The sequence below is a fragment of the Coturnix japonica genome, chromosome 9 (genome assembly GCF_054131305.1).
Source record: "Coturnix japonica strain WE chromosome 9, WE-NBRP24, whole genome shotgun sequence".
In the NCBI taxonomy this organism is placed as follows: Eukaryota; Metazoa; Chordata; class Aves; order Galliformes; family Phasianidae; genus Coturnix; species Coturnix japonica.
The window spans coordinates 4,790,043-4,817,970 of record NC_140671.1 but is presented as its reverse complement, the minus strand read 5'-3'; the positions used below and the strand labels follow the sequence as shown (position 1 = coordinate 4,817,970).

The 27,928-nt window shown below is 45.7% G+C and overlaps 3 protein-coding genes across 55 annotated transcripts in view; 2 read left to right on the top strand and 1 right to left on the bottom strand.

Moving 5' to 3' along the window:
• KDM2B (lysine demethylase 2B) overlaps nt 1-6,731 on the top strand; it is a 99,353-nt gene extending 92,622 nt beyond the window's left edge. For 28 of the 50 annotated variants that reach the window (XM_085555688.1, XM_085555685.1, XM_085555690.1 and 25 more), the window contains 6 exons: nt 1,924-2,597; nt 3,299-3,462; nt 3,930-4,091; nt 4,443-4,544; nt 4,863-5,081; nt 5,455-6,731. In XM_085555688.1, the coding sequence (XP_085411814.1) occupies nt 1,924-2,597; nt 3,299-3,462; nt 3,930-4,091; nt 4,443-4,544; nt 4,863-5,081; nt 5,455-5,636 (1,503 nt within the window). In that variant the 3' untranslated portion in view covers nt 5,637-6,731. The remainder of the gene's footprint in view (nt 1-1,923; nt 2,598-3,298; nt 3,463-3,929; nt 4,092-4,442; nt 4,545-4,862; nt 5,082-5,454) is intronic. The other 22 variants (XM_085555695.1, XM_085555692.1, XM_085555696.1 and 19 more) reach the window with 1 other exon arrangement.
• A 255-nt stretch (nt 6,732-6,986) lies between these two features.
• On the bottom strand, nt 6,987-14,206 carry RNF34 (ring finger protein 34). 2 transcript variants are annotated; one of them, XM_015877710.3, is made up of 6 exons: nt 14,119-14,206; nt 11,596-11,814; nt 10,442-10,825; nt 10,046-10,102; nt 9,605-9,806; nt 6,987-8,710 (listed from the first exon to the last, which is right to left on the bottom strand). In XM_015877710.3, the coding sequence occupies exons 1-6, from the start codon at nt 14,122-14,124 to the stop codon at nt 8,523-8,525; spliced, it is 1,056 nt and encodes a 351-aa protein (XP_015733196.1). In that variant the 5' UTR covers nt 14,125-14,206; the 3' UTR covers nt 6,987-8,522. The 2 variants fall into 2 exon arrangements, with proteins under 2 accessions (XP_015733196.1, XP_085411907.1); XM_085555781.1 differs by having other exon boundaries at nt 13,881-14,185.
• A 916-nt stretch (nt 14,207-15,122) lies between these two features.
• Nucleotides 15,123-26,956, top strand: ANAPC5 (anaphase promoting complex subunit 5). 3 transcript variants are annotated; one of them, XR_014949079.1, is made up of 17 exons: nt 15,123-15,347; nt 15,436-15,515; nt 15,638-15,747; nt 16,120-16,315; nt 17,538-17,604; nt 18,421-18,522; nt 18,935-19,125; nt 20,009-20,090; nt 20,587-20,676; nt 21,583-21,764; nt 22,139-22,380; nt 22,604-22,678; nt 23,436-23,557; nt 24,717-24,824; nt 25,340-25,487; nt 26,073-26,235; nt 26,629-26,956. XR_014949079.1 is itself a non-coding variant. In XM_015877700.3 (17 exons), exons 1-17 carry the CDS (start codon nt 15,144-15,146, stop codon nt 26,841-26,843), a joined length of 2,271 nt encoding a protein of 756 aa, XP_015733186.2. In that variant the 5' UTR covers nt 15,123-15,143; the 3' UTR covers nt 26,844-26,956. The 3 variants fall into 3 exon arrangements, 1 of the variants encoding a protein (XP_015733186.2); XM_015877700.3 differs by having other exon boundaries at nt 22,245-22,380; XR_014949078.1 differs by lacking the exons at nt 24,717-24,824; nt 25,340-25,487 and having other exon boundaries at nt 22,245-22,380.
• The last annotated feature ends 972 nt before the right edge of the window (nt 26,957-27,928 follow it).

Below are 27,928 nucleotides of genomic sequence, written 5' to 3'. Positions count from 1 at the left end.
ACTTGGTAGTTGCTTTGCCTGTCAAGTCTTGACAGAGAGAAACACCACAGTGCGGGAAATGTAGGGATTGTCATTCCTTTGGTGGAGAGCAAAATTCATGACAGCAGGTTATGCATATCTGCTTCTTGGCCATGAGCTCCTTTTCCCATCCCTGCGGACTTACTGGAGTGTTTATGGATGGCTTGAATTGCTCCGTGAAAGCCCCCAGCGCGTCAGGAAGGCACTGTGAGTCACCAGACCTTCAACAGACAGCAGAACAAATGTCATCTTCTGGGGCTTTTACTTTTTCTTTCTTCCAACAGCTAAAACTTGGAAAAGAAGAAACTCTTCGGGAAGAAGGTGCCTTGCCTTTATAGTAGATCCGTTCTGCATCCCTTTAAATCATCCTCACGTGGGCTGAATGGAGAGCCATTGTATCATTCGTATCTTTGTGTCAAAGCAGGCATTTTTATTACACCCTTCACATCTCACAGTTACAGAACAGCTCTCTCGTGTGAGCCTTTATGCTTCTGAAGAGTTAGCTGCAGTGTCTGCCTCTGTATTTTCTAGTGTCCCATGTTAAAATACAATCCAAAACTGTGTTTTGATGACCCCAAGGACTAAAGTTCTGTTTCTGTGCTGATGCTTTGCTCTCTTGCTGAATCTTGCTCCTGCCACGCACACCCTCAGCAGTCTGTATCACTTCCGTGTAGCCCCCCTGCACAAGCATTGATTTCTCTCTCTCAGTGCTGCAATATCAGAACACTGATACCTTTAAATTACGCGCTCGTCAGTGCCCTGTGTGGAGGATGCTGCAAGCTGACAGTAATCTGATGTTCTAATTTTCCTGTTCTAACCTGCTATTAACTTACTGTGACCTCTTCCTTTATTACATGTTTAAGGACGGAGTGATCAGCTTTCTGTGCTCAGCGCTGAGTCTGAAGTGTAGCAGCACATCCACAGATGTGATCCAATTAGTTTGTTGCAGAACACTGGGGTTCTGATAGAACAGGTGTGTTCACAGCAGCTCACCTCTCCTTTTCAGGCCTGATCTCTTCTTATTAAGGCTGTTTCATTCTAACAGTTGCTAGCTTCTTTCTTGCATATAGCAGTCAAATCAGACTTGAAGTTTTCTTTGGTTTTGGTCTGTACATCTCTTCTGTATCCCTCTGGCGTTCATCAAAAGATTAGATTAACACAAATGAAGCGCGGTTCTCTTTGATGAGCGGCAACCAGGGCAGGGAAGAAGCTGCCAGCCCCGTGAGCTCACCTTGCATCAGAGATGGTGGCAGCATGCGGGCTCATCCTCATGGCAGCGTGTCACACCTGGCGTTCCCTGTCTGCACGTGTTGGAGTTGGGGAAGCCTGAGAAGATGAGCCGAGTTCAGTAGGACGTAAAGGGGCAGCCAGAGTGTGCTTACCCGAGGCTCTGAGCATCCAGCAGGAATGGTGTCTCCACAGCAGAAGCGCAGCCACAGTGCGAGTCGTGATTGCAACTCGGGAGCTTTCAGAAATTGACCTTTTGGCCATTTGGTGTGCATGCATGTCAGCCAGTGTTGAAAGTTTGCCCAGTGAATGCATCCCAAGCCTGGTTTCTTCTGGCCCGTTGGGGGAGGACTGTCTGTAGCATGCTGTTCGTCTTCTGTATGGAAGCTGTCTGCTGTGTAATGAGTAAGGCCCTTAAGTCTGCAAGATGATGCATGGTGAATAAATGCATTTGTCACTCTTGGAGTCCGTAGAGCCAGTAGCTGGCATCCTTGCCTTTGCAATGGCACTCAAACTCGATGCCTTTGGCCTGTGGGTGCAGCCTGGCGCTGGGGCGGGTGGGCTCAGTGCAGGTAGGCAGCTGTTCCCCAGGCACCACTGCCACGCAGAGCAGCAGTGTTCTGGGTAACGCCACGAGCTGTCTGCTCCTGTAGTCAGCCTTTGTCTCTTCCTTTTCAGCGGCGATCGTGGAAGGCTTCAGATGAGCGGACCACCCTGCTCAAACCCCTGCGGCGCCTCAAACAGGAGCCGGAGGACGAGCTGCCGGAAGCACCACCCCGGTCCAAGGACAGTGACCAGTCGAGATCCAGCTCACCAACTGCAGGTCCCAGCACAGAAGGGGCCGAGCCCAGGGACAAGAAGAAGTTCAAGATGAGGCGGAAAAGGCGGCTTCCCAATAAGGAACTGAGCAAGGAGCTCAGCAAGGAGCTCAACCAAGAGATCCAAAAAACCGAGAACAGCCTTGCCAATGAGAATCACCAACCCATCAAATCTGAACCCGAGAGCGAAAACGAGGAACCCAAACGCGCCTTGAACAACAGCGAGAGACTCCATAGGTTCAGCAAAGGGTTGAACGGGACTCCCCGGGAGCTGAGGCACCCGCTCATCCCCAGCCTGCGGAGCACACCGCGGGGCATCGCCCGGCCCCCGCCCTCGCTCTCCCCTCCCAAATGCATTCAGATGGAGCGGCACGTCATCCGGCCTCCCCCTATCAGCCCCCCTCCGGACTCACTCCCCCTGGATGATGGGGCAGCCCACGTGATGCAGAGGGAAGTCTGGATGGCTGTCTTTAGCTACCTCAGTCATAGAGACTTGTGCATCTGTATGAGAGTTTGCAAGACCTGGAACAGATGGTAAGGAGGATGGGAAACCGCGCTGGGTCTCGTGTGTGGTGGGGATGGACTCAGAAGGGAGGTGTGTGGCTGAGCATTAGAAGAGGTACGCAGGCTGTCCCTGGCGCTCTGCTGAGCCCAAAGAGAGAGGGTGCCCAGCAGTGTCTGAGGAAGCAGCTTGTCACTGGTGCTTTCTCACGAGCAGCAGTTGCCAGCTTCTGATGAGGGCTCTGTGTCTGTTCTGTCTGCAGACACTGCAGTGTTCCCACACATGAGGATGTGTAGTCTGGGTCAGGCTGAGCCTGGCGTCACTGTGCCCCCAGGAGCTCTTGCTGCTGGTGCAGTTGTTGTTTTAGTTTAACTCTTAAATCTCTACTGAGATATGGTGAAGATCTCCTGGTGCCCTCAGTGTTCTCCTCAGAAGGTCCATCCTGGTTGTTGCCCTGCAGAGGGTACACAGAGAGATCCCATCTGCTGATTCCATGTCAGCAGAACTTGTGGAAGAGTCCTTCATTGTCTGCTCTGTGCTCAGAGTGTCAGAGCATAAAAACTGACACAGGCAGTGACAGCGTTTACCTCAGCATCACTTGGCTTTGTTTGTGCTGTTTTCAGTTAAATGCTGTCGTTTTCCCCATAGTTCAATGACAGTATTAGAAGTCTTGCAGGAACTGAAACAAGTGCCAAATTCAAGTGCTGTTGGCTTTCTTTTTCTTTTTGGGTAGGTGCTGTGACAAAAGATTATGGACCAAAATAGATTTAAACCATTGTAAATCCATCACTCCACTTATGCTTAGCGGCATTATTAGGAGACAGCCTGTAACCCTTGATCTTAGCTGGACAAATATATCTAAAAAGCAGCTGAGCTGGCTTATCAACAGACTGCCAGGTAAGTGATGGCTTTTTTGACTGCTTCACCAGATCCTAGCAAACCAGTTTAGATGTAAACTGTTATCTCTGAGGATTGTGTGAAGGGGTCCAGGTGTCCAAAAGGAGGAGTACATATATAGGAGCAGAGCATCAACATGTTAAAATGAGCATAAAATGAGTTTTGTTTTGCCTGCTTGGCACTGTAGTAAACCAGTTTGAGGCAGGTGTTGGCCGACAAGTGCTGTGCCTGTGCTGACCAGTTCAGCTGAGGGATGCTGGGGGTCTCATTTGCCATCCCCTGTAATGGAGGTTCTGGGTGTGGGGCAGAGGGGCAGCTGGGTGGGGGAGCTCCTGGGGTTCCTGCATGCCCTGGAGCATTGGGATGTGTTGGAGCAGCGCTGGGCTCAGCTCAGCCTGCGTACGGTAGCAGATCACTGAGTGCCTCTCCACAAATGCCGCGTGCTCCAATCTCTTCTGTATCTGCAGGTCTTCGAGACCTGCTGTTATCAGGGTGCTCATGGATAGCAGTGTCAGCACTTTGTAGTTCCAGCTGTCCTTTACTCCGAACTCTGGACGTGCAGTGGGCAGAAGGACTGAAAGACGCTCAGATGAGAGACCTCCTGTCACCGCCCACAGATAACCGGCCAGGTAACCGGCGGGAGGAGCGCGGGCTGTCCCATCTGCACTGTGGCATGCTCTGCTGCTGGTCCCCCTGCAGGAAATGGGCAGCAATCCCTGCAGCTAGTGCAGGAAATATGCAGCAATCCCTGCAGCTAGTGCAGGAAATATGCAGCAATCCCTGCAGCTAGTGCAGGAAATGGGCAGCAATCCCTGCAGCTAGCACCGGTGGGGTTCTGGGCTTTGCTGGCGCGTGAGGTGGTTAATTAGTGACATGCAGCACCTCGCTGGAAGACACTGGGTGATGAGTGATGTTCTCTGGCTGCTGAACAGTCATCTGAGCCACTGTGCTGGTTTTCTGTCTGACTTTCTTCTCTTCAGGCTGCAACGGGTGTACTTTAGAGAGTATGGAAACACTTTCTTCCAGTTCAGGGAAGGAGCAGTTCTGTGGGTCATGCCACATTCGCCCGGATATCAGCTCAGGTGAAATTTTGAGCAAATCAGATCTGCTTTCTGGCATGCACTGCACAGCCTACTGCTTATTCCCGACCTGTAATTCCGCTGGGCCCCTGCAGTTACTTTTGTCCCTTTCGTTTTGAAATCAGGAGGTGGTTTTTGTCCACGTGCCTGTACCAAAAACAGACAAGTGTTCCTGCTGATGTCCCCTCCAAAGCGACAGACAGGCAAAAGCATCTGAAGTTAACTCAGGGCGGCGGTGTTGTGTGTCACAGTGCATTTCATGTAGATTTGCAGATGTCTGCGGTGCGGGGCTCACAGTGAGCTGCTGCTTCTGCTTTCCAGGCCAGATCGACAACCGGAGTAAACTACGGAACATCGTTGAGCTGCGCTTGGCCGGCCTGGATATTACCGATGCGTCTTTGCGGCTGATCATAAGGCACATGCCTCTGCTCTCCAAACTCAATCTCAGTTACTGTAACCACGTGACAGATCAGTCTATTAACCTGCTGACCGCGGTTGGAACTACCACGCGGGACTCATTAACGGAAATTAATTTATCAGGTATGCAGCGCAAACTCAGGGGAGGGGAGGAGGGCGGGAGCGTCCCCATCAGCACTGTTTGCTGCTGGTGTTGGTGATCCTGAGGCTGCTGTTCTTCCAGGCCCTGCCCTGGCTGAGCTGCCTCTCCTCCATGCTGGGAGCTGTGAGTTGTTACCTCACTCATCCTCTGGGATTTGTGAGCACTGCTGCTCTGTGCACCTGGAGCGCCTCATCCCATCAGTTACACAACCATCATGGGGAGCTGAGAGCTGCAGGAGGGCTGGTTGGGGCAGCTGGTGTCAGCATAGCACAGGAGGAGAGGAAAGGGCCGATCAGGTCAAATCAGAGATCAGAACATGGTTACACTTCTCTCCCCTTTCCTCTTTTTTGGCAGACTGCAATAAGGTGACTGACCAGTGCCTGTCCTACTTCAAACGTTGTGGAAACATCTGCCAGATCGACTTGAGGTACTGCAAGCAAGTGACAAAAGAAGGCTGTGAGCAGTTCATAGCAGAGATGTCAGTAAGTGTTCAGTTTGGGCAAGTGGAAGAAAAACTTCTGCAAAAACTGAGTTAGTTAAAGGACACGTGTAAATACTGGGGCGAGGCGGGGAAGGGACTGAGAACATGTAGGGATTTTATTTTCAATTGGGAACTTGGAATATCGGAAAATGCCGTGATGGGATTTTACAACTCTTGTGGAGAACAACACGAAACTACCCACGTTAAGAATCTCAACTTGTGCCACTAATTCAGTCTACCTGGGATGTCCTGCACTGGCTCTTATGCAAATCCATAAGGCGACTGTTATTGATGCTAATTGATCACACCCGGAAGAAGACTGACCTCCAAGAAATACTGTTATTTAAAGTACCACAGCATGTGCTTGGTAGTGTAAATTTGATTTCTGCTTTTCATTTCTTAAAACAAACAAACAAACAAAAGTCGGTGTCATTAAAGTGGACCACGCACTGCATTTCTGCCTTCTTAACACGTTTTGTTTTGTTACATCTTACATTATGCAGAACTATTTTTGTACAAAAATTGTTTAAAAATTATTTATGCAATGTTTGAATGCATTACCAGTGTTTCGGTTTTGATTGCCAATTTTTATCTTTACTTATGGTAGGAGAGAACTTAACCTATACTTCGTAGACAGTATCTATCTACAAACGTGCCCAGGTCAGGAAAAGTAGGTTAATACTTTCAACTTAAAGCATGTTTTAATGGAAGTTTATATCCTGCTTTGTATACTTCAGAAGTGACATAAGCATGTTGTGGAAATAAGGTGTAAATTATAGTTGAAGTTAAAAAAAAAAAAAAAACACTTTGCCAAGTTTTATCTGTATAGAAATCACCTTTTTCTCAAAATTTTAAAGATTCCAATTTCAGCTTTTGCACATAGGAGGGTTTCACTCTGTAGCATGAGCTCTTGTACTCAATATGAAATTAATTTATACAGTGAGTCCAGCAGTAGAATAAATGGTCAAACGTAGTCTCTCTTTCTTTGAAGTGTGAGTTGAGTTCTCATTTAAGGTTTATAACATGGTTATTTCCTGATTGTAAAATTCTGCATTCATAAGTGCCATTGTTGTAAGGTGTTGTTTTCGTAGACCTTCCTGATGCAGTTTTACCTTTGTTGAATTTGTATAAACAATTGTACAAAAACAGACTCTGGCTACGAGGGCTTCTGTTCCAGCTCGGGGCTGTGCTTGGACTTCAGCTGTATGCAGTGGCTGCAGTTGTGGAGCTACATGAGCCCTGCAAGCAGCGATGCTCCCTGCTGTGGCACCGGCCTCTTCTGCTGTGTGCTGTGCACAGCGAGGGCAGCCGTCTGCTCTTGTCCCACGCAAGACCCTGAGCAGAGGCCTGTGTGTAGGAACCCCCTGGCAGAAGGTGGTTAAGGAAAGAGACGGAGGCTGTGAAAGCCCATCACAAATCTTTATTAAGCTTGTGTGGCTAACGATCAGCATGGAAGTAACATACGGTACGTTTGTCATTAGCTTACCCACCCTATGGAGATTCCGGGAATTAAGTATCGTTAAAAAGTTACTTCTAAAAAATAAAGCCATTGAGAGGTTTGCTCCCTTCTGAAAAATGGCCAGCAGTGTCTTCAAGCTGCATGTTTTGTTCTGAGGAGGAGCTGCTTTCTCATTTTCAAGCCAGCCATGTAAAGACGAGAGAGCCGGACTGACAGGTGGGGTAGCAGAGGTAAGAATTACCAGATATTAAAGCCTTGGCAAAACGTTTTCTTACCTCCACTGCTTTGTTAGCATGGGGGAAATTCAAAGGAGAAACTGCAGCTTCAGCTGAACTTTCTTTCCTCTTTTTTTTGTATCTTTTAACCATGAATTTACTCCTACTCCAGCACCAGCGTGGCCGTGCTTGGACACAGGGATCCTGTCCCCTCATTTGAAGTGACTGTGCAGCTCTGTCCCCTCAGGAGGCTGCGTGGGCAGCCCCAGGCACTGAGAAGGGCTTTGTTCCAAGACAACGACAGCAGTGCAGGTATGCAGCAGCTGATGGGAAGCGGAGTAATAGTGACAAGCCATAGAGAACGTTGTGAATGTGAGGTTTTAAAGATGAGGTTTCCTTTCCCCTATCGTTAACCATTCCCCCTTAAGGTTAGCAGTTCTATACATTCCACGTGTTAGCAGCAAGTAGTTTCATGACCCTGATTAGTATTCACAGTAATATCAGGTTGTCGGCACATGAAATACAATCATCACATTAGATTAATAGTCACTATAGGCATGAGTGGATTAAGAACCTCAGTACGGTTTCCTGTACCTCCTTAGAAAAATATTCCTACACTGAAAAAAAAAACCCACCCACTTAGTAAGCAGTATTTGGATACCACGTGAGAGCCCCACAGAGCGACCACGAATGGCCAAGGGAATACAGGGCAATGTCTGACATTCTGAGCACAGCAATCAATGTCAGATTGCTGCTTAAGGTCTCCTGTGCAGGTACAGTTAAGGGCAGTGCTTTCTGGAGTCTTTAAACTGGTAACACTGCTCCAGGAACAGTGTCAGTTACATTCTATATTTGTATAATTACATAAGAGCAGAATATTGAACTGATAAGCTCCAAAGGACTAGACAACGTAACGCAAATATGGTTGAGCAAAGGTGGTTTCTGTGACCACTTGCTGAGTACTGGATGCAATAACAAGGGCTGATATTCTTCAGAAGAGAGCAATAACTGCTGTAAACAGTTTGACCCGAACAGTCTGTGGGTTTAAGGTCAGGCAGCTCTGTCACTGCACGCACAGGCATCACACCACTCTGCCCGACCGTCAGATTAATACGCTGTAAAAAAGTGTTCAGAAGCTTCTATGTCCTGATGTTCAAAACGTTGTGTTTGAGAATTAAAAATCAGATCTACGCCCCAGTGCTCAGCACTGCTGCCCACAGAAATCCTGGTAGCCAAAGGGTGACTCAAAGGTGCTTTTGGTCTTGCTTTAAGACTTAAAAACATGCACGGCCCGTACAACGTACTGCCGGCAGATGGGGCACTCGCTCATTCTCTTGCCGCACTTGGTGCAGGTCACCATGTGGCCACACTCCAGCAGGACGCAGTCGATCACTGCATCCATGCAGATCCGGCACAGGTTGTCATCGTTGTCGTTCAGCTGTACCTTCTCACCCTCTGAAAAGCAATGGAGAGGGAAGTCACATTCAGGCCCTGAAAACACTTAAGCCCCGGCACCAGCTAAAAGATACAGACAGGTACTTCAGCATCAAGCTGTGTTGCTCCATACTTATAACTGTTTTCTAACTCCCAGCTAAGAGTTAATTCATATTCCTTAATATTCACCTAGCTGTGAAGCAGCCCTGGGCTGAGGCAGCTCTGCAGTCACTGCAGTTTCCTGTTGCTCACAACCTGCCTGGTAGATGTAAGAATAAAGAGCCAGGCAGGAATTTTTCAGGCCAGCAGCGTCACCAAGAAGCTGTTTCTCCCACTGTATTTTGTTAACAGAAATCAGACTGTGCGTGTACCACAATCACACAAGTGAAAGACTCCAATTGTTGAGCACAGAGGTTGGATGAATACAAGTCATTGAGCTGCAGCCACAAAAACACCTTATCATGAAAGCATGGAGAGAGACCAAACCACTTGAACCTGGACTTCTGCCACTGTAGCTTTTAATTCTGTCCCACAGTAAAAGACCTGAATTACTTTGGTCTGTTGACAGCTACAAGAGAAGCTCTCTTGCTAATGCCTTGTGAAATCTAATGCAGGATGTGGAGGTGCCAAGTTTCGTGTTCTCTGAGGAACCAGTTCTCAGCCGTGTCATTTTACCTCCCATGTGAAAGCTGAGCTCTCTGAGCTTTGGAAAGTAAATCTTTGAAAAAACAGCACAATTCCTGGAAAGCCTTATTTACACAGCAGTACCACGTCCAGCTATTCTACAGATACAGCTCCAGCTGGGAGTTATGAGTTGTTCCACAAAAGCAGAACAAGATAGACAACAAGCTGTCCTGCTGCGAAACCAGCTACCGGAAACCAGAAAGGAAAGGTAAGAATTGAATATAAACCTACGTGTTTTGTGGTTTTCCTCGCTCTCTTTGTACAGCCTGCTCACTTTTTCCACGAGTTCCCATTTCTCACAGCATCCCGAGTAGTTGACAAAATTACACGCCAGGATCTCCTTCAGCTGCCGAACACTCAGGCCTTCGATGTCCTCCAGACTTGAAATATCAGACAGAGAAGCTCTTGCTCGTTTTCTGGACAATCCGGGAGTCTGAAACACACAACCATGTTTCTGGTAAGTTTGAAGCACTGCATTTTTCCATGCTATCACAGGCTACATTAAGCTGCAGCAGTTTGACTGAAGCTTTATTCTTTTCAGAGCAAGTATTTACAGATGTGTTATTAAACACAGCTGATTCCAAAAGAACAGAGTGTGGTTCTAAACACTGACAGGCCTGAATGCTTTGTGGTGTCACATGCAAAAGTTTCTTTGCACAGTTCTTAACTCACCTGTTCCTCGGCACTTTCTTCTTCGTCATTATTTATAGAAGATGTTTCAGTTTGGCCCTGTGTACAAAATGGAACTAATCAAAACAAATACAAAATAAGAACAACCTCCCCCAGCCTCCTCTAAAACACTTCCCTTCCTCCCAAACCGATCGCAGGTGTTTTAAAGTTTCATTGCTGCTAATCATTGTCAACTCAAGGCATCCCTATCATCTAAGCGAGCAGCCTTATCTAAACGTCTTCCGTTTCCAGATCAGAAACAGAAAGGCATTTTCCAGCCCCCCAGGCTGCACCAGTTGGTCTGTGTTTTAGTTCAGTGTGATGCATATCTAGTAAAAAAAAGACAAAAAAAAGATTTTAAAAGCCACTCTATGATAAAGCAGACGTTAATTATTGTACCCGCAAAGGTGTCCCATTTCCTGTGCTTCTGTTTGCAAGTTCTCCTTGAGACGACACCGACATAGACATAGAAAATGGATGAGTAAAAAACCCAGAAGTCTGTGAGCGAGATGAGCGCAAGCTACCAGCGTCCATATCCTCCTCAGGGCCCAGGCCGTGGTGGCACAGCACGAGATCCACCAAGTCTTCTTTCTCCCTGCAAGTATCTGTCGGTATGTTTCTGAGGACGAGGTACTGACGCAGATCCTTGACTTTCAACCTCATGAGCTGCGGCCGCTGAAATGCTGTTTCTTGCAGCAAGTGACAAGTAGAGCATCTTCGGAGATTCTCTTGTAAGACGGAACAAACCGAGCAAAAATCCTTCTTGCAGTCACAGCACACGTGCTAAGAATGAGAAAATAACCACTCAGTTGTGTCATAGAAAGCAACCCTACGGCCCTGCTTGTCCCTGCTCCACACTGCATCGTTTACTGCTGGCCTTTCATGGCTGATTTTGATATACATTGGTTTTAAGAGTTAAGTCTAGAGAACTGCCCCATCAAATAGTTCTGCAGCTGTGCCGAGGTGGAACAAGACAGCAACGAAAGGGGAAACTGAACAAGACCGAGGAAAGAAGCTTCAGAGAATGAGGTCAATAGGCCTAAATGGACAAAGTCATGATGATGGACAGTCGTCATATGCAGAAGTAACACAACATTCTCAATTTTATTTGTCTGGAAACTTAATTAAGCCACCAGCTTGGCCCCAAATGAAATGAGGCCACTGGAACACAACAGCGTTTAATAGAATTAAACCTGTTTAACAAACAGTATTTCACAGGAAGAAGTCATGATGCTGAATTGGTAGTGGTTAAACTTTTCTGTTTTGATGTAGTTTGTTCATTTCAGTGCCCCACCACTATGGTTGATATCATCTTCAAACACAGATCTGTTTTAATAGCCAAGATTCTGTACCTAAAACACGCGTCTTACAAATAGGATCAGCACATTTCCAGGTCAGCTCAGATGCAGCGTATCACCAGTCAGTGACCCTCAGATCCCTTAACTTCTAATCCTGTCTGACGTTCGTTTCCTGTGACCTCGGGATGAGGCACTTTCTCCCTCCCTGACCATCTGAGTCAGTTGTCCTTACTGAAGGAAAAGATTATTACTCACTTTTTTCCTAAAAACTGAGAAGGGAAGTCCACAGGCTTTGCAAACCACGTTGGCAGCTGCTGCAGCTGGGGATGGACACGATGAAAAAGCCGCGTTGGGTGCAAAGCGGAACGGACCAGCACCTGCTGCAAAGCCCGACTGCTGGCCACGGACAGCTCCGGTCCCCATGACTTCATTCAGCAACCCGCAGCACGAAGCCCACATGGAAGTAGCTCCTGCCTGGAAGCATACAGGGAAAAAAAAAAGGAAGGACACTTAATATCTTAATTCCCACCTGGTGCATGTCCTGCTGCCAAAGGGCTTCGCCGTTCCATCTGTCATCATCCCAGAAGTGCTGTGTGACATCCCGGAGCACAAGGAATGTGGCACACAAACACCTGTGCAACCCAACTACCACCCAGTGCAGGTAAGATTTGCTTCTGAGAGGCTGAAGCGGGCACAGGGAACTCCTGTTGCAGCAGAGTTTTGCACAGAAATGGCATGGAATTTGATGCTAACAGTCAGCTGTAGGTGAAGGACAAGAGCTGAAGGGATGAGAGCGAGTGGTAAACCAGCTTATTGTAAGGCTGTCCCCTGTAGGACCCCCTCCAGAAGGAATTCAGTTCTTTTATGACTCACAGTGAAACTCTCTGAGAAACATTTCTGGATCTTCAAACAAACAAACCAAACTTAATCCCAAACTCATCGTGCTCTGTTTGTTTGTGAGGGAAACACCTTTCCGGCCCCCCCTGGACCTGCTTTGCTTTTCTCTTACACAGGGTCTAACAAAACTCAAGTACCTCTGAACAACCTTATTCCACACTGACAGCATGTTTGGAGCCCTGTTTTATCTCAAACACTGCAAAGATATTCTAGATAAATACATGCAGTTCAGTGCTACTTTTTTATCCTTGACAGCCTCCAGCACCAGATTCTCTATCAGATTTCTACGTCAAGCTGGAATTTGTAACCCACACTGCTCGGGTCACACACGTAATTACAGTCATGTGGCTGACGGAGACCTATTAAACCACAACAGGAACCAACAGGAGCACACTGGGTTCTTTTCAGAAGGAAGCTGAGTGGTGCAATTATCTTTTAAGCATAAGTTTTGTTTGCTTTTTTTTCCTCCTTAACAATTCAAAATTCTTCTGTTTTGTTGTCTTCCTTTCAGGACAGCAGCCTGGACAACACCCCATCAAGCATAAAGACATGGAATATTGGGTTTGAGCCTGCAGCTCTCCATGCAGACCTCAACCAAGCAGGGCACGTGTCAGCACAGTGATGGCACTTCAGCCCCCACAGTGACTGCTTTCCATATGAACACACGTGAAGGAGAAAAGCTCTGACAGGATTCCTTACTGCGGTGCAGAGAGAAGCTTTCAGGCACAGAACCATAGGACTAAACATGTTCTACAAGGCACCTGCATGGACATGTCATTAAGTGTGCAACACAAAAGCACCTCTCCGACCTACACAACCCCGGAGCTTCACTCTTAGTGCTGTATGCTGACACCGCAACTGTTGCAATGCCAGCAGTGCTGTCAGTCCTTCTGCTTCTAAGCTCTGCAACACCGTGGGCAGCAATAACATCAACCAGGCACTTTGAGAGCCACATTGACACCAAGTACAACCAGGAACCTTCACACAGCAGAGAAAATCCTGCAGAGCTCAGGGCTCGACTGCCCCTGGTTGACAGGCTTTATAGTTAAAAACAGCAGTAACAAAAACTGCTGCAAGTCGATACACACAGAAAAATAAAACACTGCAGCAGATGTGTCAGAACCCAACCTGCTGTGCTGCACAGCGCCCAGCAACAGGACAACAGAACCAGGAGGAGGGATCGCAGCTGTTACCCCATGGCCTTACCGGGCTGTTGGACACTTGGAGAAGTGCTTTTATTCAGGAAGCTGTAACAGCTCAGACAAGGCGATAAGCTCAGGGTAAATATGTATCAAGCAAGTTTCAATACATGAATCTGCTAAGTACTGGGCAGAATATACATGTTACAGTTGCTCTAAGAGTGAACCCATGCAGGTGAACGGCAATACAACACAGCGTGTCCTTAATTTTCTCCTTAACCTGAGCCTGGCACCCTCCCTATGAGACAAACCCTCCCTATGAGACCAAGCCAGAAAGCACCAACACAAGCCAGAACTGAGACACTAAAACAAGCAGTTTCCTCCCTAAGGAGCTGATCACAGCCTGGCCAAGCAGCCAAAGCCCTTCCAGCCATCCCCATCACTCTTCCCTTTCCTCACGAGCCTCCAGCAGCTCCTCCACCTCCCGACACCCCGAGGCCGTACAGAGCTGTCCCACACACGGAGCCACGAATTGCAGCTGACGGTGAGACGTGGGGCCCAGCGGGCTCCGTTAAGGATCGGCTTCACCTCCGGCCGCCCTCGGTGGAGGCCGCGGTGTGAGAGGAGCGGAGCCGCGGCGAGGCCCAGCCCAGCCCCGCCCCATGGGGGTCCCAGCCGCCCCGCACTCATTGCAGCCGCCCCGGTCCCCCCCCCGCCGTCCCATCCAGCCCCATCCCGTCACCTTCATGGCCGCCCCGCTCCGCTCCGCTCACACCGCGCCCTGCCCGGGCCGACCCCCGCCCAGCGCCGCGGGACGGCTCACGGAGGGCGGGCCTTCCCCGGGCGGCGCGTCCCATTGACTGTGATCATGGCGACGGCAGAGCATGGAGCCAATGGGGGGAGACGAAACGGTACCGAGGGCGGCCATGAGGCGGGGACAGGCCGCGGCCCTCAGAGATGGGATCCGAGAGACTGAAAAGGGTCAATATTAAAGTCCCACACCGCCATGTGTGCTTTGAGATGGCTTTATCTTTATCACCCTGTCTGAGTTTGAGCCATGATCTTTCACAGGGAACTTGCAGCTCGGTGGCTGCTCAGTGCCGTTGCTGAGCTGTTCTAAGCCTCTGTTATAAACCTCACTGAGCTCCGTTATGTGCCAAGGAGCCATTAAACATTTGTGTTATTAATGTGTTACTAATTATTGTATTTGTGTTATAATAGGATGGTTCAGTGCTGCCGTGGGGTGACAGCGATGGGGACCCAGTGCAGCTCCATCATCCCTATGGTTCTATATGAACAGAGCGATTGTTCTCAGCAGGAATCACCGTTTGTTTTCAGTGTAACCAGTTGTAAATCACAGAGTCACAAAGGCCGGCAGAGCTCTGAGCTCATTGAGTGCAATGCATCCACAGCCAAAGGCTTATGGCACTATTGGAGCAAATGATGGAAAATGAGAGAAAAGGAAGAGAAAAGAAATGGGAATGAGATGGGAGATGGGATTGCTGCAGTGTTTGTGGTGCTCTGTTTGGAGACACGATGGACACAGACACGATGGACACAGACATGTTGTTGTTGTTACACTCGCTGTATCGCAGCTCTTGTTGCCCGGAACGTTTCTCCTCGGCTCATTCTTCCAGCCGGCCCCGAGAGAGCAGCGCACAAATCCTCCTCTCATTGGTCACTGCGCCTCTCACGTGACAGAAGCTTTGGCGTTGATTGGCTGGCGGGCGTATCCGGTTTCCTGGCGGGATTCGTCCGTGTGGCGCTATGGCGAGCGTGCACGAGAGCCTGTACTTCAACCCGATGCTGAGCAATGGCGTCGTGCACGCCAACGTGTTCGGCATCAAGGACTGGGTGACGCCGTACAAGATGGCGCTGCTGGTGCTGCTCAGCGAGCTGGGCCGGGCCGGGTCACAGCTCGACCAGCTGGAGCGAAGGCGGCTCAACCGGCTGCTGCTGCCGTTACTGCAGGTGGGGGCTGGGCCCGAGGGGCGCTGTGCCGCGCTGTGTCGTGCTCTATCGCGCTCTATCGCGACATGTCGCTGTTATCACCCCCCAGGGGCCGGACGTGCCGCTGTCGCGACTGCGCAGAGTCATCGAGGAGTGCTGCCCCAACATGGCCGGCTCCGTGCGCATCAGGTGGGCGGGGGGCTCCGGGCCGCCCCCATGTTAGTGCTGGCACTGTGACACATCGGGTGCTCGCTGCTGTTTGGCCCCTTATCACCAGATAAAAGTGATGTTTGTTCATTGTCACTCTTTAGGTTAAAGCTCATCGCAGAGGGAGAACTGAAGGATATGGAGCAGTTCTTTGATGACCTCTCGGATTCATTCAGTGGAACAGAGCCAGAAGTTCATAAAACCAGCGTTATAGGTGAGGAGCTGTTACATGGGGGCGGTCACTCAAGATACAGCTTTGCATTGCTTTGTATGGAGGAGTAAAGACCATCATATATTCTTTCCCTTTACTCAGGTGTATCATATTAACCAATAATATTCTGTATTATTCTGTATTCTGTAGCATTCTGTAGCATTACCTCTTGCTGATACTGTTCTGTGATCTGACCATCTCTGAGTTTTGCCACAAAATTAATTAGAGGTTTGTACTTGGCAGAACTGACATTTATCACTTGACAGACTGAGATGAGACACTTAACAACATTTAAGCTTCTATCATGATTTCAACTTTCCTCTCTGCAATAAAACCCTTTCAGACCAATGTCATAGCACGTGTTTTCCTTTTCAGGTCTGTTTCTGCGCCACATGATCCTGGCATACAATAAGCTTTCTTTTAGTCAGGTCTACAAACTTTACACTGCACTCCAGCAGTACTTTCTAAATGATGAGAAGAAATGTGGGACTGATGAGAATGATATGGAGCTGACCAACACAGAGGAACAGGATGGGAAAATGGAGAAAGAAGAGCTTGATGTACCTCTACGGTAATCTATTAATACTGAAATCTTTTCTACTTATATCAGGAAATCAGTTGTATTTCAGATTACAGCTATATGCATCAAAGTAAACTTTGGCGTTGTCCAGCTTCTATCCATGATTGTACCCTGTTAAATGCCTTCCTGCTTGTAGAGGAGGGGGAGAATGGGGCAGTTGTGTCACCTTTACATTCAGAAGCTCTATTCAAAGGTTCTGTCCTTGTGCTGGTGGGGTTGAAGGGCCCTGAGGAGGTTGTGTTTGTTTGGGTTGTTTTTCCCAGCTGAGCGGCCTTTCTGTCTCCTTGGTGCCACCGTGTGGTGGCATTTGTAAGTGGCAGCAGTTCTGCTCTTGCAGAAGATGGCGGTGCTCCGTTCTCGGGCTCACATAGTGAGCTGCAGACTAAAGGCCGAGTGCTGCCCACCATTCCCTCCTGCACAGCCCACTGCAGAACGATTTCTTCCCCTGTTATGCTACTGTGCGATGTACTAAAGCTGTTTGAGAGATCATTTCAGCTTCCAGTGCAGAAAGGCTCCTCTTTGAGGAAAAGCTGAGCTTAACATCTTTGGTTTCTCTTTCTGCCCCTCCCCAAACAAATAAATGTTCATTGACATCAAATGTGAGAAGCAAACACTGAGACATTTCACTTGCTTGAAAAGTGTTCCGTTTTAAGAATAGTCCTACAAGTATTTTGTGTATCTGTGTACTTAAAGATGCACTTTATAAATGGTATTTTAGTAGGCTTGTGTTTATCCAAGCTCTTCTATAGCTTGTGTCATACTGTGGTTGTTAGCATCAAGCTTTATACTGTATGGCTGGGCTTACCATTGCAGAGCAGCTGTTTTCTGCAGTGATGTATGCGACCAAAGTGCCAGTTCATTTCTTTCTGAGCAGCTTCAGAAGGGGAGAACAGAGCAAACCATTGGAATATGCCACAACAAATCTTATATCTGCTGCTTTTTAGTTTAGTTTTCATGTGTATTTAGGGTGACATTCAGACCGACCGTGGTCTCAGTAGGCTGAAGATTGCAGCAGCACTGTGTGAAATCATTTGGGCTGCTAACTTTGATGTTGCAGATTTTACTCTGAATTAAATTTTCTCTTTTTAATTTCCTTTTATGCCTCTGAACTTACAGTGTCTCATAAAAGCTCATAAGGCGAGAGTGTCTGATAAAATGTGTTTCCTTGCATTTTATTTTATTGCCCCTTTCTAACAGGAGTGCTTTTCAACAGGGAAGAAGAGATATCTTGTAGCGGGCCTCTTTCCCAGAAACAAGCAGAGTATTTTCTTTCTCAGCAGGTACGTTAATTCTGAATAATTTGAGTAAGTGATCCATGACGTGATTTTCACCTTCAGTTTTATCCAGTATCAAGCAGGATGTTTTCTTAGATCTGTACAGACTTGCTGATTATCCTGCATGTAGTTGCTCAGTATGAGCACTTGAGCTTAAACGTGTTTTCTATCTAAGCATGGGCACTGTATGATGATATTTCATCCGAAAAGGTCACATCCATTCCAACTCTTGCTTCAAATTTGCTGTCTGCTGAGTGCGTAGTTGTGTTGATAATTTCAGCAGATAAATATTAAAGGAGCAGAACTACGTGAGTACAACTGTCAGTAAATGCTCTGCATACTTAGGATAGTTCGCTAACAAAATCAAGTCTGTATCATATGTGATGTTTCATATACATTTTACAAGTTTACAGTGACTTATCAGTCCCATTAGGATCTTTACTATTAAGCATTGTTGAATCTGGCATGGTTTTGCTTTTGTTTAGTTTTCTTCTCACAAACCAAATAAACAGATCAGGAAATATTCATGTAATTCCAGCAAGCAATCTGTTGAACTCATTCTTGAACAAGAAGAATAGAACTCTTTCCTTCAAACAGTCTCTCAAATATGCTTTTATTTTACCCGAGCTCTCTGATCTCTGGTAAGGGAATGCTATAATACAGCAAAGAATAAAACTGCCACTTATGTTTGAGTGTCATAAAAGAGCTGTTCTGAAATCTTCTTTAATGCTCTCTTCAGGCAGATAACAGAATGACAATCATGTACCAAAGTATATTCGTAATGTTGGAGTTACTTAGCATTGGTTTCAATGTTGATTCTAGGCTTCTCTGCAAAAGAACGATGAAACAAAGGCACTTAGTCCTGTATCCTTACAAAAGGAATTGAACAACTTGTTAAAATTTAATCCAGACTTTGCTGAAGCAGTAAGTATCTTTTTCTTCATCCCAAATGGTTGTAAAGGGATTTCTTCATATTTCCAGGGTGGAATTGTTTGAGAGTGTTTGTTTTTTTTCCTATGCTGAAATGTGCAAGAAGATGATTGAAACATGAGCAAGTTGCATGTAAATATTCAGTAATTCAGACAGAAAGTCCTGAAGGTACAGAAACCTTAATTAAGCTGAGCACCTAAAACTTGCCTGGCTTGATGCATAGATTAATGCTCTTGGTTTTGGTGGGACTGTGTCAGCTCGTTTTTACTGAGCTAAATCTAATAAATTTCCAGCCTCGTACTTCCATAGCCTGAAAATGGCTAGGCTCAATCCCTGCTGATTTTGATGACTTACATTCGTTTGATTTAGCTAAAGCTGATGTTTTTTCCTTTTCTTCAAATTTCAGCATTATTTAAGCTACTTAAACAGTCTCAGAGTACACGATGTCTTCAGTTCAACACACAGCCTCCTGCATTACTTTGACCGTTTGATTCTCACTGGAGCAGAAAGCAAAAGCAACGGGGATGAGGGTTACGGCCGAAGTCTGAGATACGCTGCTCTGAACCTGGCTGCACTGCACTGTCGCTTTGGCCATTAGTAAGTCAGAACGTAGCACTGCACTACTGACATCTGTCTGGTGATCACTGACAGGTAGACTTTTTGCTCAGCGTGAAGATCTGTTTGAGCAGAGAAGGGAGTTCTCTAATATATATTTGCCATAGTTGGGTTGGAATTTTCTAGTAATCTTGATTTGTTTAGGTTTCTTTTTATTTTGGCATTTATTTGGTTTCCATAATAACTGGGCCACTAACAGCCCTGTAAGAGCTGCTATTTGTCAGTGTCCCATTGCAGCCGTTTCCTAGGGGTTTAAGTTCCCAATTGCTTTATTTCCATGATCTCAGAAAGGTCAGTGGACACAAGTGCTTGTTTCCAGCTGTGTTCTCAAGAAACTATTGTAGTTTTTTCTGTCATATACAAATCAACATACAGCTGGTGATCAGGAAAAAGAATAACTAAAAAAGCCACCTAGGGGTGGGCTGTAAGTTTATTGGTAAAGCTGGCCTACCCATCTCCATATATGGTTTGCATTCTTTGACTGCTGCCTGGGTGAATCCTGTGGAAGGCCTGGAGATGGCAGGAGATGAGGGAATGTTAACAGCTCTTTCTGCATAGGCCGATGGTTAAAGTTGCCCCTGCCCAAGCACTAACCTGGCACTTTGGCACGTGCTTTAAAAGCCTGCATGGGGATTACAATTGCATTTTTGGGGTGGCCTGCAGATGCTGTCTTGCTCATTAACCTCAAGAATAGCGAATGTTGCTTGATGCTAGATGGAAACCGGAGGCTTTCTCCTTCAGTCTTTTAAATCAGTTTTCTTTTGAGTGCAATATGCATTATTTAGATTAGACTTTTGTACTGTTGTAATAGTGTATTTTAAGCACCAGGGGAATGCTAATATGTTCTTTTTTTGTTTGCTGGTAGTCAACAAGCTGAACTTGCACTTCAGGAGGCCATCCGGATTGCACAGGAGTCTAACGATCATGTTTGTTTGCAGCACTGCCTGGTAAGAGCCGCGCTGAATGGAGGGTAGGTCACCTTTGTCTGTGTTATCTGAGCCTTTGCTCAGTGAACTGTTGCAGAACTACTCTTTCAGTAACATCTCATCAGACAGATCAGTAATCTAAATATGACAGTCCCACAGTGAGGTGATGGATCACCTGGAGCAACAGCTGCTGGAGAATACGGGGATCTTGGGATGGATTTGTTGTGATTCAGGGGTACTTTCAGGAGTTGTGGTCAGAGTGTTACTCAATACTGAGGTCAAAGTTTAGTCTTGTGTGTTTTAAAGAGACAGTATTTCATAAACTTTCTCCTTACTGTCTGCTGGTTTTCAGAGTCATTGGCCTTTTCAGCAAACAAAAAGGAAGAAGGAAAGAGTTTGTTTACTCTGTACTTTCTTCTATAGTTAACACTAGTGTTATCAGACTAGGGATGCTGCTTCCCACAGCTGACTTTATAATGGTGTTTCTGGGCATTACTCTGAAACCTTTCTTTCCTAGAGTTGGTTACACATCTCAGAGCAGAAGATATTTGATAGTTGTGTTCTGCTGGAGCACTCAGTAAACAAATCCTTACACTTTGGTTTGCCGGTAAGTCCATTTCATTTCTCTTTAACTACGTTCTAGGACAAATAAATGCATGTGGGTGGGTGCGTGGGAGGGTTTGTGGGTTGGTTGGTTTTTTTTTTGGCTGGTCAAAATTGTTATTACAAAATAGATAATTGGATTTAAACCAACCTATTTTACGCTCCAAAAATCTATTTGCTTCTATTTATCTTGAACCTTTGTATTAACAAAGTTAATCCAAAGTTCAGTTGTTTATTGTGAGCGCATTATTGCGAGACTTGCTGTTCTGGCTTCTCACCTGTCCTATTTCAGGCAGGAGAACTTTGTGGCTGCTAGTTTGTTACTGTGCACCATTTAGGACTTAGGCATATCATGCCATCTGCTAGTGCTCGAGGGAGGTTCTTCACCCTCAGCCTTCCCTGAAACTCAGTGCTGATGCCTCTGGCAGCGCTTTGAACACATATTCTTGCATGGCTTCATTCCAGCTGTGAGTCTCTTATGGCAGTTTCCCCCTTAGATGGTATTGTGCCCTGTATCAGTTGGCTGCAATGTCTTTGTTGTGAGAATTGTTCTAAAAGGAATTAAATTCCTGATGTTGGGAGATGAGAGCAGGTGTGGCCAATTGGTGGGGAAAGAGAAGGAAGCTCTGTTTTCACAGCTGTTTAATTGCTGGAGAAATCCAGGTACAAGTCCAGTCATCCTCTCTAAGACTACTGTGTGGGGGCGTGGAAGTTACCTTTCATATCTATCAAAATGGCATTCATCTGTGTGTGGGTGTGTGTATTTAAAGAAATGCCTGAAGCAGTGTTCCTTTGTCTGCGCTGAATAACATCACATCTCTTTCTTTGGGTTTCTTTCTTAATCTATGACTCTTGCTCTAATGTTCTTTATTGTCTTTCAATGATTTTGGATTTTTTTCCTTCTTCCCAGTACCTTGCTTCCCTGGGAATTCAGTCCTTGGTTCAGCAAAGAGCTTTTGCAGGAAAGGCTGCCAACAAACTAATGGATGCCTTAAAAGATTCTGATCTGTTGCACTGGAAACACAGCTTGTCAGAGCTTATTGATATTAGTATAGCACAGAAGACTGCAATTTGGAGATTATATGGCCGCAGGTACTTTGTCTCTTTTTAACTCCAGGGTTAGAGCACTGTGCTTGTTAGCACATAATGCATTTTTGAGTTATTTATATAGGTGTAACAAGTAAATGTGTGTCTACAGTGCACTAAAATAAAGCAATCAGACTGTGATTCGGTACAGGCTGGATGCAATTACTTCCATTCTCTTGTGTTCATTTAGAAGTTGTTCTGGAGAAGAGATTGAGTCTCCATTTAGTAGTGGCAAATAGTGCCTAAGTCATTCCCATGTCCCTGTTTTCAGCATTGCTGTTCTTAGACCACTTGCAGCTTTCAGTATGCAGTACTTGATGTGCTTGCATAGTTTGGAGTTCCCAAGCAGCAGCTGTTTTAAAGGTTCTCATTCTCCCCAGGCCCCTGGAGTACCCAGAAAATCATTCTGTAGACCACAGTCATAACATGAACTTTAAAAAATGATGTTTGTTGCTTGAAAGCTAAAAGATGTCTCTCTTGCTCAAGCACCATGGCGCTTCAGCAAGCCCAAACACTGCTGAGCATGAACAGCCTGGAGGCTGTGAATGTGGGTGTTCAGCAGAATAACACAGAGGCATTTGCTGTGGTACTGTGTCACCTGGCTGAGCTTCATGCGGAGCAGGTGAGTTTTATGGCTAGTTGCACAAAACGTCATTTGGGTGTGGGTGGTATCAACAAAGTGTGAGACTTGAATCATGTTTTGTTCTGCCGTTAATGTCTGCACTGGGGGCGAAGAAAATATAGAGCTTGTGCCTGGCAAGTTCTTGCTGTAAGGGTTGTGTTAAAACTGAGGGGAGGGGTGCTTGCCCTCCTCTATGTTTATCGCTTCTGTTTCTCTATTACAGGGCTACTTTGCAGCTGCTTCTGAAATACTGAAACATCTAAAGGAGAGATTCCCTCCCAATAGTCAGCATGCACAGGTAGAATGCATATAAGTTAGCCTTCCTATTACGTAACTGTTATACAATAGGATCTAAATTCCACTGTGTCTGAATTCATGTCTTTTCTCCTTATGCCTGGAGCCGTACATTTACTGATTTCATTTGGCTCGTGGCCCCACCAGAAGCCACGTGGCATAAACTCTACAAAAAAACATGAAAAAGATGTGTTGGTTGTTTTAATAGCCTCCTAAGAACAAGCTGTTTACATAGAGCTGTAATTGACAGAGGAACATGTCTGCTCCATGAGCACATGTAGAAATTAAATAGTCTACACTGATTTACAGCTTCATCTGTTTAATTAGTGGTAATTATTTTGATATATGACACTTCAGAAATAACCTAGGGGTCATCTGTTGTGCAACGCTGGAGCACTCATTGGTATATCAGTCTAAAACGTGCTATTTACATTGAACTCTTCAAGATTCTATGCAATTAGTTTGATCCTCATTTCTTTGCTGCAGAACAAGTCTGTTATTTTAAAGCGTTAATCATGATTTTAATGCTTTTTTTATTTAAGGTGCAATCAAATAGGTGAACTGTAGTATTGAAACATTGCCCCAGACCTAAGCATTTCTGTTGAGGACTGTAACTTAGTATAGACGGTAATTGGACAGTGGAGTTAGTTGTGTCTAGACATAAATGTCCCCAGGGGAAAATAAAAATGAAGTTCCAACTTGTGGTTAGAAAATGAGCAGGTACAACTTCTCAAACTTGTTCCTGGATGTTCTTTGTTTAGCTTTGGATGCTGTTTGATCAAAAAATACAGTTTGACAGAGCCATGAACGATGGCAGATACCACATAGCGGATTCTCTTGTAGCAGGAATTACAGCACTTAATAGCATTGAAGGAATGTACAGGTAAGTAATCATGAATCTGCACGTGTTTGCAGGTGTAGATAATGAAAAATAAAGCGGAATGATTGCTGTCAGTCATTTGTGTTAACGTTCTCCCCTTTCCAGGGTTAATTATTATCACGTTGTCCAACCCGCAGTGCTTATTTCTTTAGTTTATGTCTCACAGTCATCATTTTTAGTTGCTTCTCTCGGCATTTTAAAATCAGAAGTAGCATCAGTGAAATCCCTGTTGTTTTAGAGCTGTAGATTTAGCCTGAGAACAGAAAACACTCCTTCAAAATCTGCCATGGTAACTGCGCTCAAACCTTAGCACAATGCAGAGTTTTATATAAGATAGATCCAAGGGATGTAAGGCCAAGTCTCAATTCTGCTACAGTGTGAGCTTGAGTTATATCTTCACCTGTGTCCTAGTTTACACATCTCCAAAGTGGGGCGATACAATTTTTCTACTTTCACCTTAATTTGTTCTTTTTTCTAAATGAAAATGCTAGAAACAGATAGGGTTAAAGTTTGCTGATTGCCAAAAGTAAAGAAAATTTGCTGTTGAATGCAATTGTTTTTAACTGAGGCCAAACACCTAAAACACAGCCAATGGCAGTGAGCCGGCAGATCAGCGTTCAAGCTGTGGGACCTGATGGTTGTCCTTCTGGAATTGGACTGTCTGTTATTCCCTGATCTTTAAATATGCCGCACATTACATGGGTTTGGGCTGCTTTTGCACATCTCCCACAGCTCTGTGTTTGTCTCTTACTTCCCTGTTCTCACTCATTCCCTCTCACTCTTTGTCCTTGTTGGCTTATGCCAATTTTAGCTACTCTACCTCAGATCTGTTTTTCTTCCACAAATAATCTCTTGTGCTTTCCAGTTTGCATGCCCTCCCACTTCTGCTCCCTATTTGGCCCTTGTTTTTGTCAGTCCCTGTTTTCCATCTAAAGCTGTTTTGTGAGTTTGATCCTTTCTGCCTGAGAGTTGTCCAGCCAGCAGAGGTTCTGGGTTCTTGTTCTGCTTGTGTGTGTAGCATGAGTGTGTTTTGTCAGAATGCCGTTCTACAGTCATAAGAAACAGAGGTCACGAAGCTGAGACCTGCTTTACTGTATTCTGAAGAGCAGAATTATATCTCAAATGCAGAGTTATCAGTGATGTTTTCTTTCTACCACGGCAGAAAAGCCATTGTATTGAAAGCCCAAAATCAGATGTTAGAAGCACACAAGCTTTTACAGAAATTGTTGATCCACTGCCAGGAAATCAAGAACACCGAGATAGTGATTAGGTAAGAATGCTTCATTTTCAGAGTATTAAAGCCACTTTGCAGTGATTAGAATGGGCCATTTCCATTTGTCTGTGTGCAGACTTCAGTAGTGCTCAGATTACTTAAAATGATTTGGGGATTACAGAATAATTTCGTATGTTAAACATGGCATAGAGGAATCCACAAATCATTATGGAATTGAAACCCAGCAACTTCACTTAAACTAAGAGGTTGTAAATTTAAAGCTTCATGGAGATTTATGGAAAAAGGAAACAATGCATGCAAAATAAATAGGAAGCAGAAACATGTATGTAGTTGTGCCTTTGTGCTAAACTGCAGAGTAGTTACTGTGGTTTCCCTTTCTGTCAGGAGATGACATCTCCTCTTAAGAGTACAACTTAAGTTTATTGTATACGCAGAAATGTAACGCATAATAAAATCAGTATTGTTGTGGGTAGAGTAATTGTTTGGGGAACAAGTGGACGTATTTCATCAAAAGAAAACAGCTTGTAGTTGTTTCCCTCTCTTTTGGTTAGCGTGCTGCTGTCAGTAGCAGAGCTCTACTGGAGATCTTCGTGTCATACCATCGCTTTGCCTGTCCTGCTGCAGGCTCTTGCCTTCTCTCGAGAATATAGTCTGCAATACTTGGCTTCTGAGACTGTGCTGAACTTGGCTTTCTCCCAGGTGTGTTTGATTTGTGTCTTCTTGGGGTCATAGGGCACTTTCTGCTGGGGATCTGGATGCTGGTTTTGTTCCTGGGAGGTTTAAGAACATTGCAATTAAACTATTGATTCTGATGAAATATATTCTAAATGTAAAATCTTATGAGGAAGCTGAAAGTTGAGTTCCATGTTCAACAGCAAGATGGGCAGCTATTTTATGTAATCAAGCAAGCATAAATTGGCCCTGCCTTCATTTCTCCAGTTGTTATTTTTATGCTGTTTGTTTGGCTTTCTAGTAGCACAGTTTGGCATGTGCCTGAATTGTAAATAATGCTTGTCATGGAGTTGGGTTACGTTGTTTTTTCTGAGCTGGCAGGTTCCCAGTTGTCAGCACTGGCTGGGATTGAGAAGCTGTGCCTGATCTTTTCAGATAGTAGCTCGTTTCTCCTAAGGAGTTCTGATTTACAAGACGATTGTGGGGTAAAAAATAACATCCTTGTTATTACTGTATTAGAAACAGATTTGGTTTATGGTTTATGGTTCTTCTGAGAAGTTGCTCTCAACCAGTGGATTCCAGTATTAGAACAACAAAGTGTTTCTCTTTCAGCTGATCCTTGGCGTTCCTGAGCAAGTCCTGAATATTTTGCACATGGCAATAGAACCTGGCTTGGCCCATGGAGCTGTGTTAGACAAAGGCTGTGCCATGTTCTTGGTGGCCAAGTGTCAGGTGGCTTCTACAGCTTCCTACACTCAACAGAAGAAGATTGAAGGTAACGTCAGGGGTAACGCTTCCCTCTGAAACTGAGCTCCCTTGAAATGTGCTCCCCAGTGTGTATGTTGAAGTCCCACTGCACAATCACTGCTAACAAAGTCTAAACAATATAATGGAGTACGCTAGCTAGTGATCAATTAGGAGAATTAATTAGGAAGTAGTTGTTCAAATGATGCAGCATTTATAATAGAATGTTGTCTATGTGCATACTTCAACACCCATACTTTGCAGCAAAGGTTGAATAACAGAAAGTAGCTGAAAGGCGATGTTGCTAAGACACAAATTGTTTTGAAAAGCTGAGGAATTCATAATTGGGCTCCTTAGAACTGAGCTGTGTTGCTTGGAGTTACTGTGATATTGTTTTGTATATGGCTATCCCCTTTTTTCCCAGCTTTGGAATCTGCTATTCTGAATCTGAACGAAGCTAAGACGTACCTTGCCAAGGTGGACTGCAAGGAGCAGCTCAGAGATGTTCTTTACTTCCAAGCCCGGCTGTACCACACACTAGGCAAGACCCAGGAAAGGAACAAATGTGCCATGTTGTTCCGTCAGCTGCACCAGGAACTGCCCGCTCACGGGGTCCCCTTAATAAATGCCTTCAAGTGAAGCCTTCAGAGATGAGACATGTTTGTTTCCCTCTTTTGTACGGATGTCTTTTGACCATATTCAACCGTCTGTGCTTCAGAGTAATTGCCAATAAATCACGGTCTCCTGTGGAACAAGACTGCATGTGTGACACAGGGGAAAGCAGAGGTTTCCACCCATTTCACTTCTGGTCTGTGCTTGAAATTAAGAATAAGAATTGAACCAAGAATGGTAAGAGAGATTGCAGCACCAACACACAGAGGGGAGCAGCACAGTCACGATGAAATAATACCTGTTCTTAGTGCTGACGTATTTGGAAGCATTGCTGGCTTTGTGAGCTCGGGTACAAAAAATAGTGGGAAATGTGGGCGAGGCTTTTGTGCTCGGTTTCAATGGTATAAAATGGAGAGTCTCAATGGAAACGTTTCCTTGCATTTAACCTGTCTACAGGCACTGTTTGCTTTTTAGAAACAGATGGTGCTGGCAGAAGGGGAAAAACAGGATTCGGTTGGAAAGGTCTGATGGTGCAAAGTCCCAGCTCTGCTGTTAGACGTGTCCTTGTGCAAAGAGTGGCTGACAAACATGAGCTGTGCTGAGCGGGAGTCCTGGCTCAGCTGAAAGGGGTTTGTTTGGCTCATAGGTGCTGGGTATAATTGACCTGAGCTGGCTTTGTGTATGAACAAATGAGCACCATGGCTAACCTTGTGAGGAAGGACTGCCCTGTCCTCAGCGTGACGAGTCCCTTTGCTGTGCTACTACATAAAAGCTGTGCATCATTAGTGTAAACACTTGGAATATCCTGCCAGGAAGTGCTGGATGAGCCCGTGGTATTGTTAGCCATGAGAAAGTGAGTTCAGAGCTGAACCTGGCTGCTGGAGCTTGGCCATGTATGGCCGGATGCACTGAGGTTGAAGCACAGGCGGCCCAGCAAGGCTCGTTAATTGCTGCTGTGAGGGGCAGGTGATTGGTGCTGCCTTGTATTAAAAGTGAGAAGTAAGCAGAGTTCCCGGGTGATAATGCTGGGTTTGGTGGCTCACATCGGTCAGTGCTTAACAGCTGGATGCACTAAGTTGGTCCATTGCTGGGATTAGAGGTAATGGCCTGAA

Bases quoted from the DNA above. Each gene is read 5' to 3' on its own strand.
- ANAPC5 (XM_015877700.3), top strand. From the start codon at position 15,144: ATGGCGAGCGTGCACGAGAGCCTGTACTTCAACCCGATGCTGAGCAAT. The intron at 18,523-18,934 runs GTAAGTATCTTT...TTCAAATTTCAG, and splicing joins ATCCAGACTTTGCTGAAGCA to CATTATTTAAGCTACTTAAA. The intron at 23,558-24,716 runs GTAAGTAATCAT...CTACCACGGCAG, and splicing joins AGCATTGAAGGAATGTACAG to AAAAGCCATTGTATTGAAAG.
- RNF34 (XM_085555781.1), bottom strand. From the start codon at position 14,066: ATGAGTGCGGGGCGGCTGGGACCCCCATGGGGCGGGGCTGGGCTGGGC. The intron at 10,826-11,595 runs GTGAGTAATAAT...TCTCATTCTTAG, and splicing joins TCTCAGTTTTTAGGAAAAAA to CACGTGTGCTGTGACTGCAA. The intron at 8,711-9,604 runs GTAGGTTTATAT...ATTGCTTTTCAG, and splicing joins CGAGGAAAACCACAAAACAC to AGGGTGAGAAGGTACAGCTG.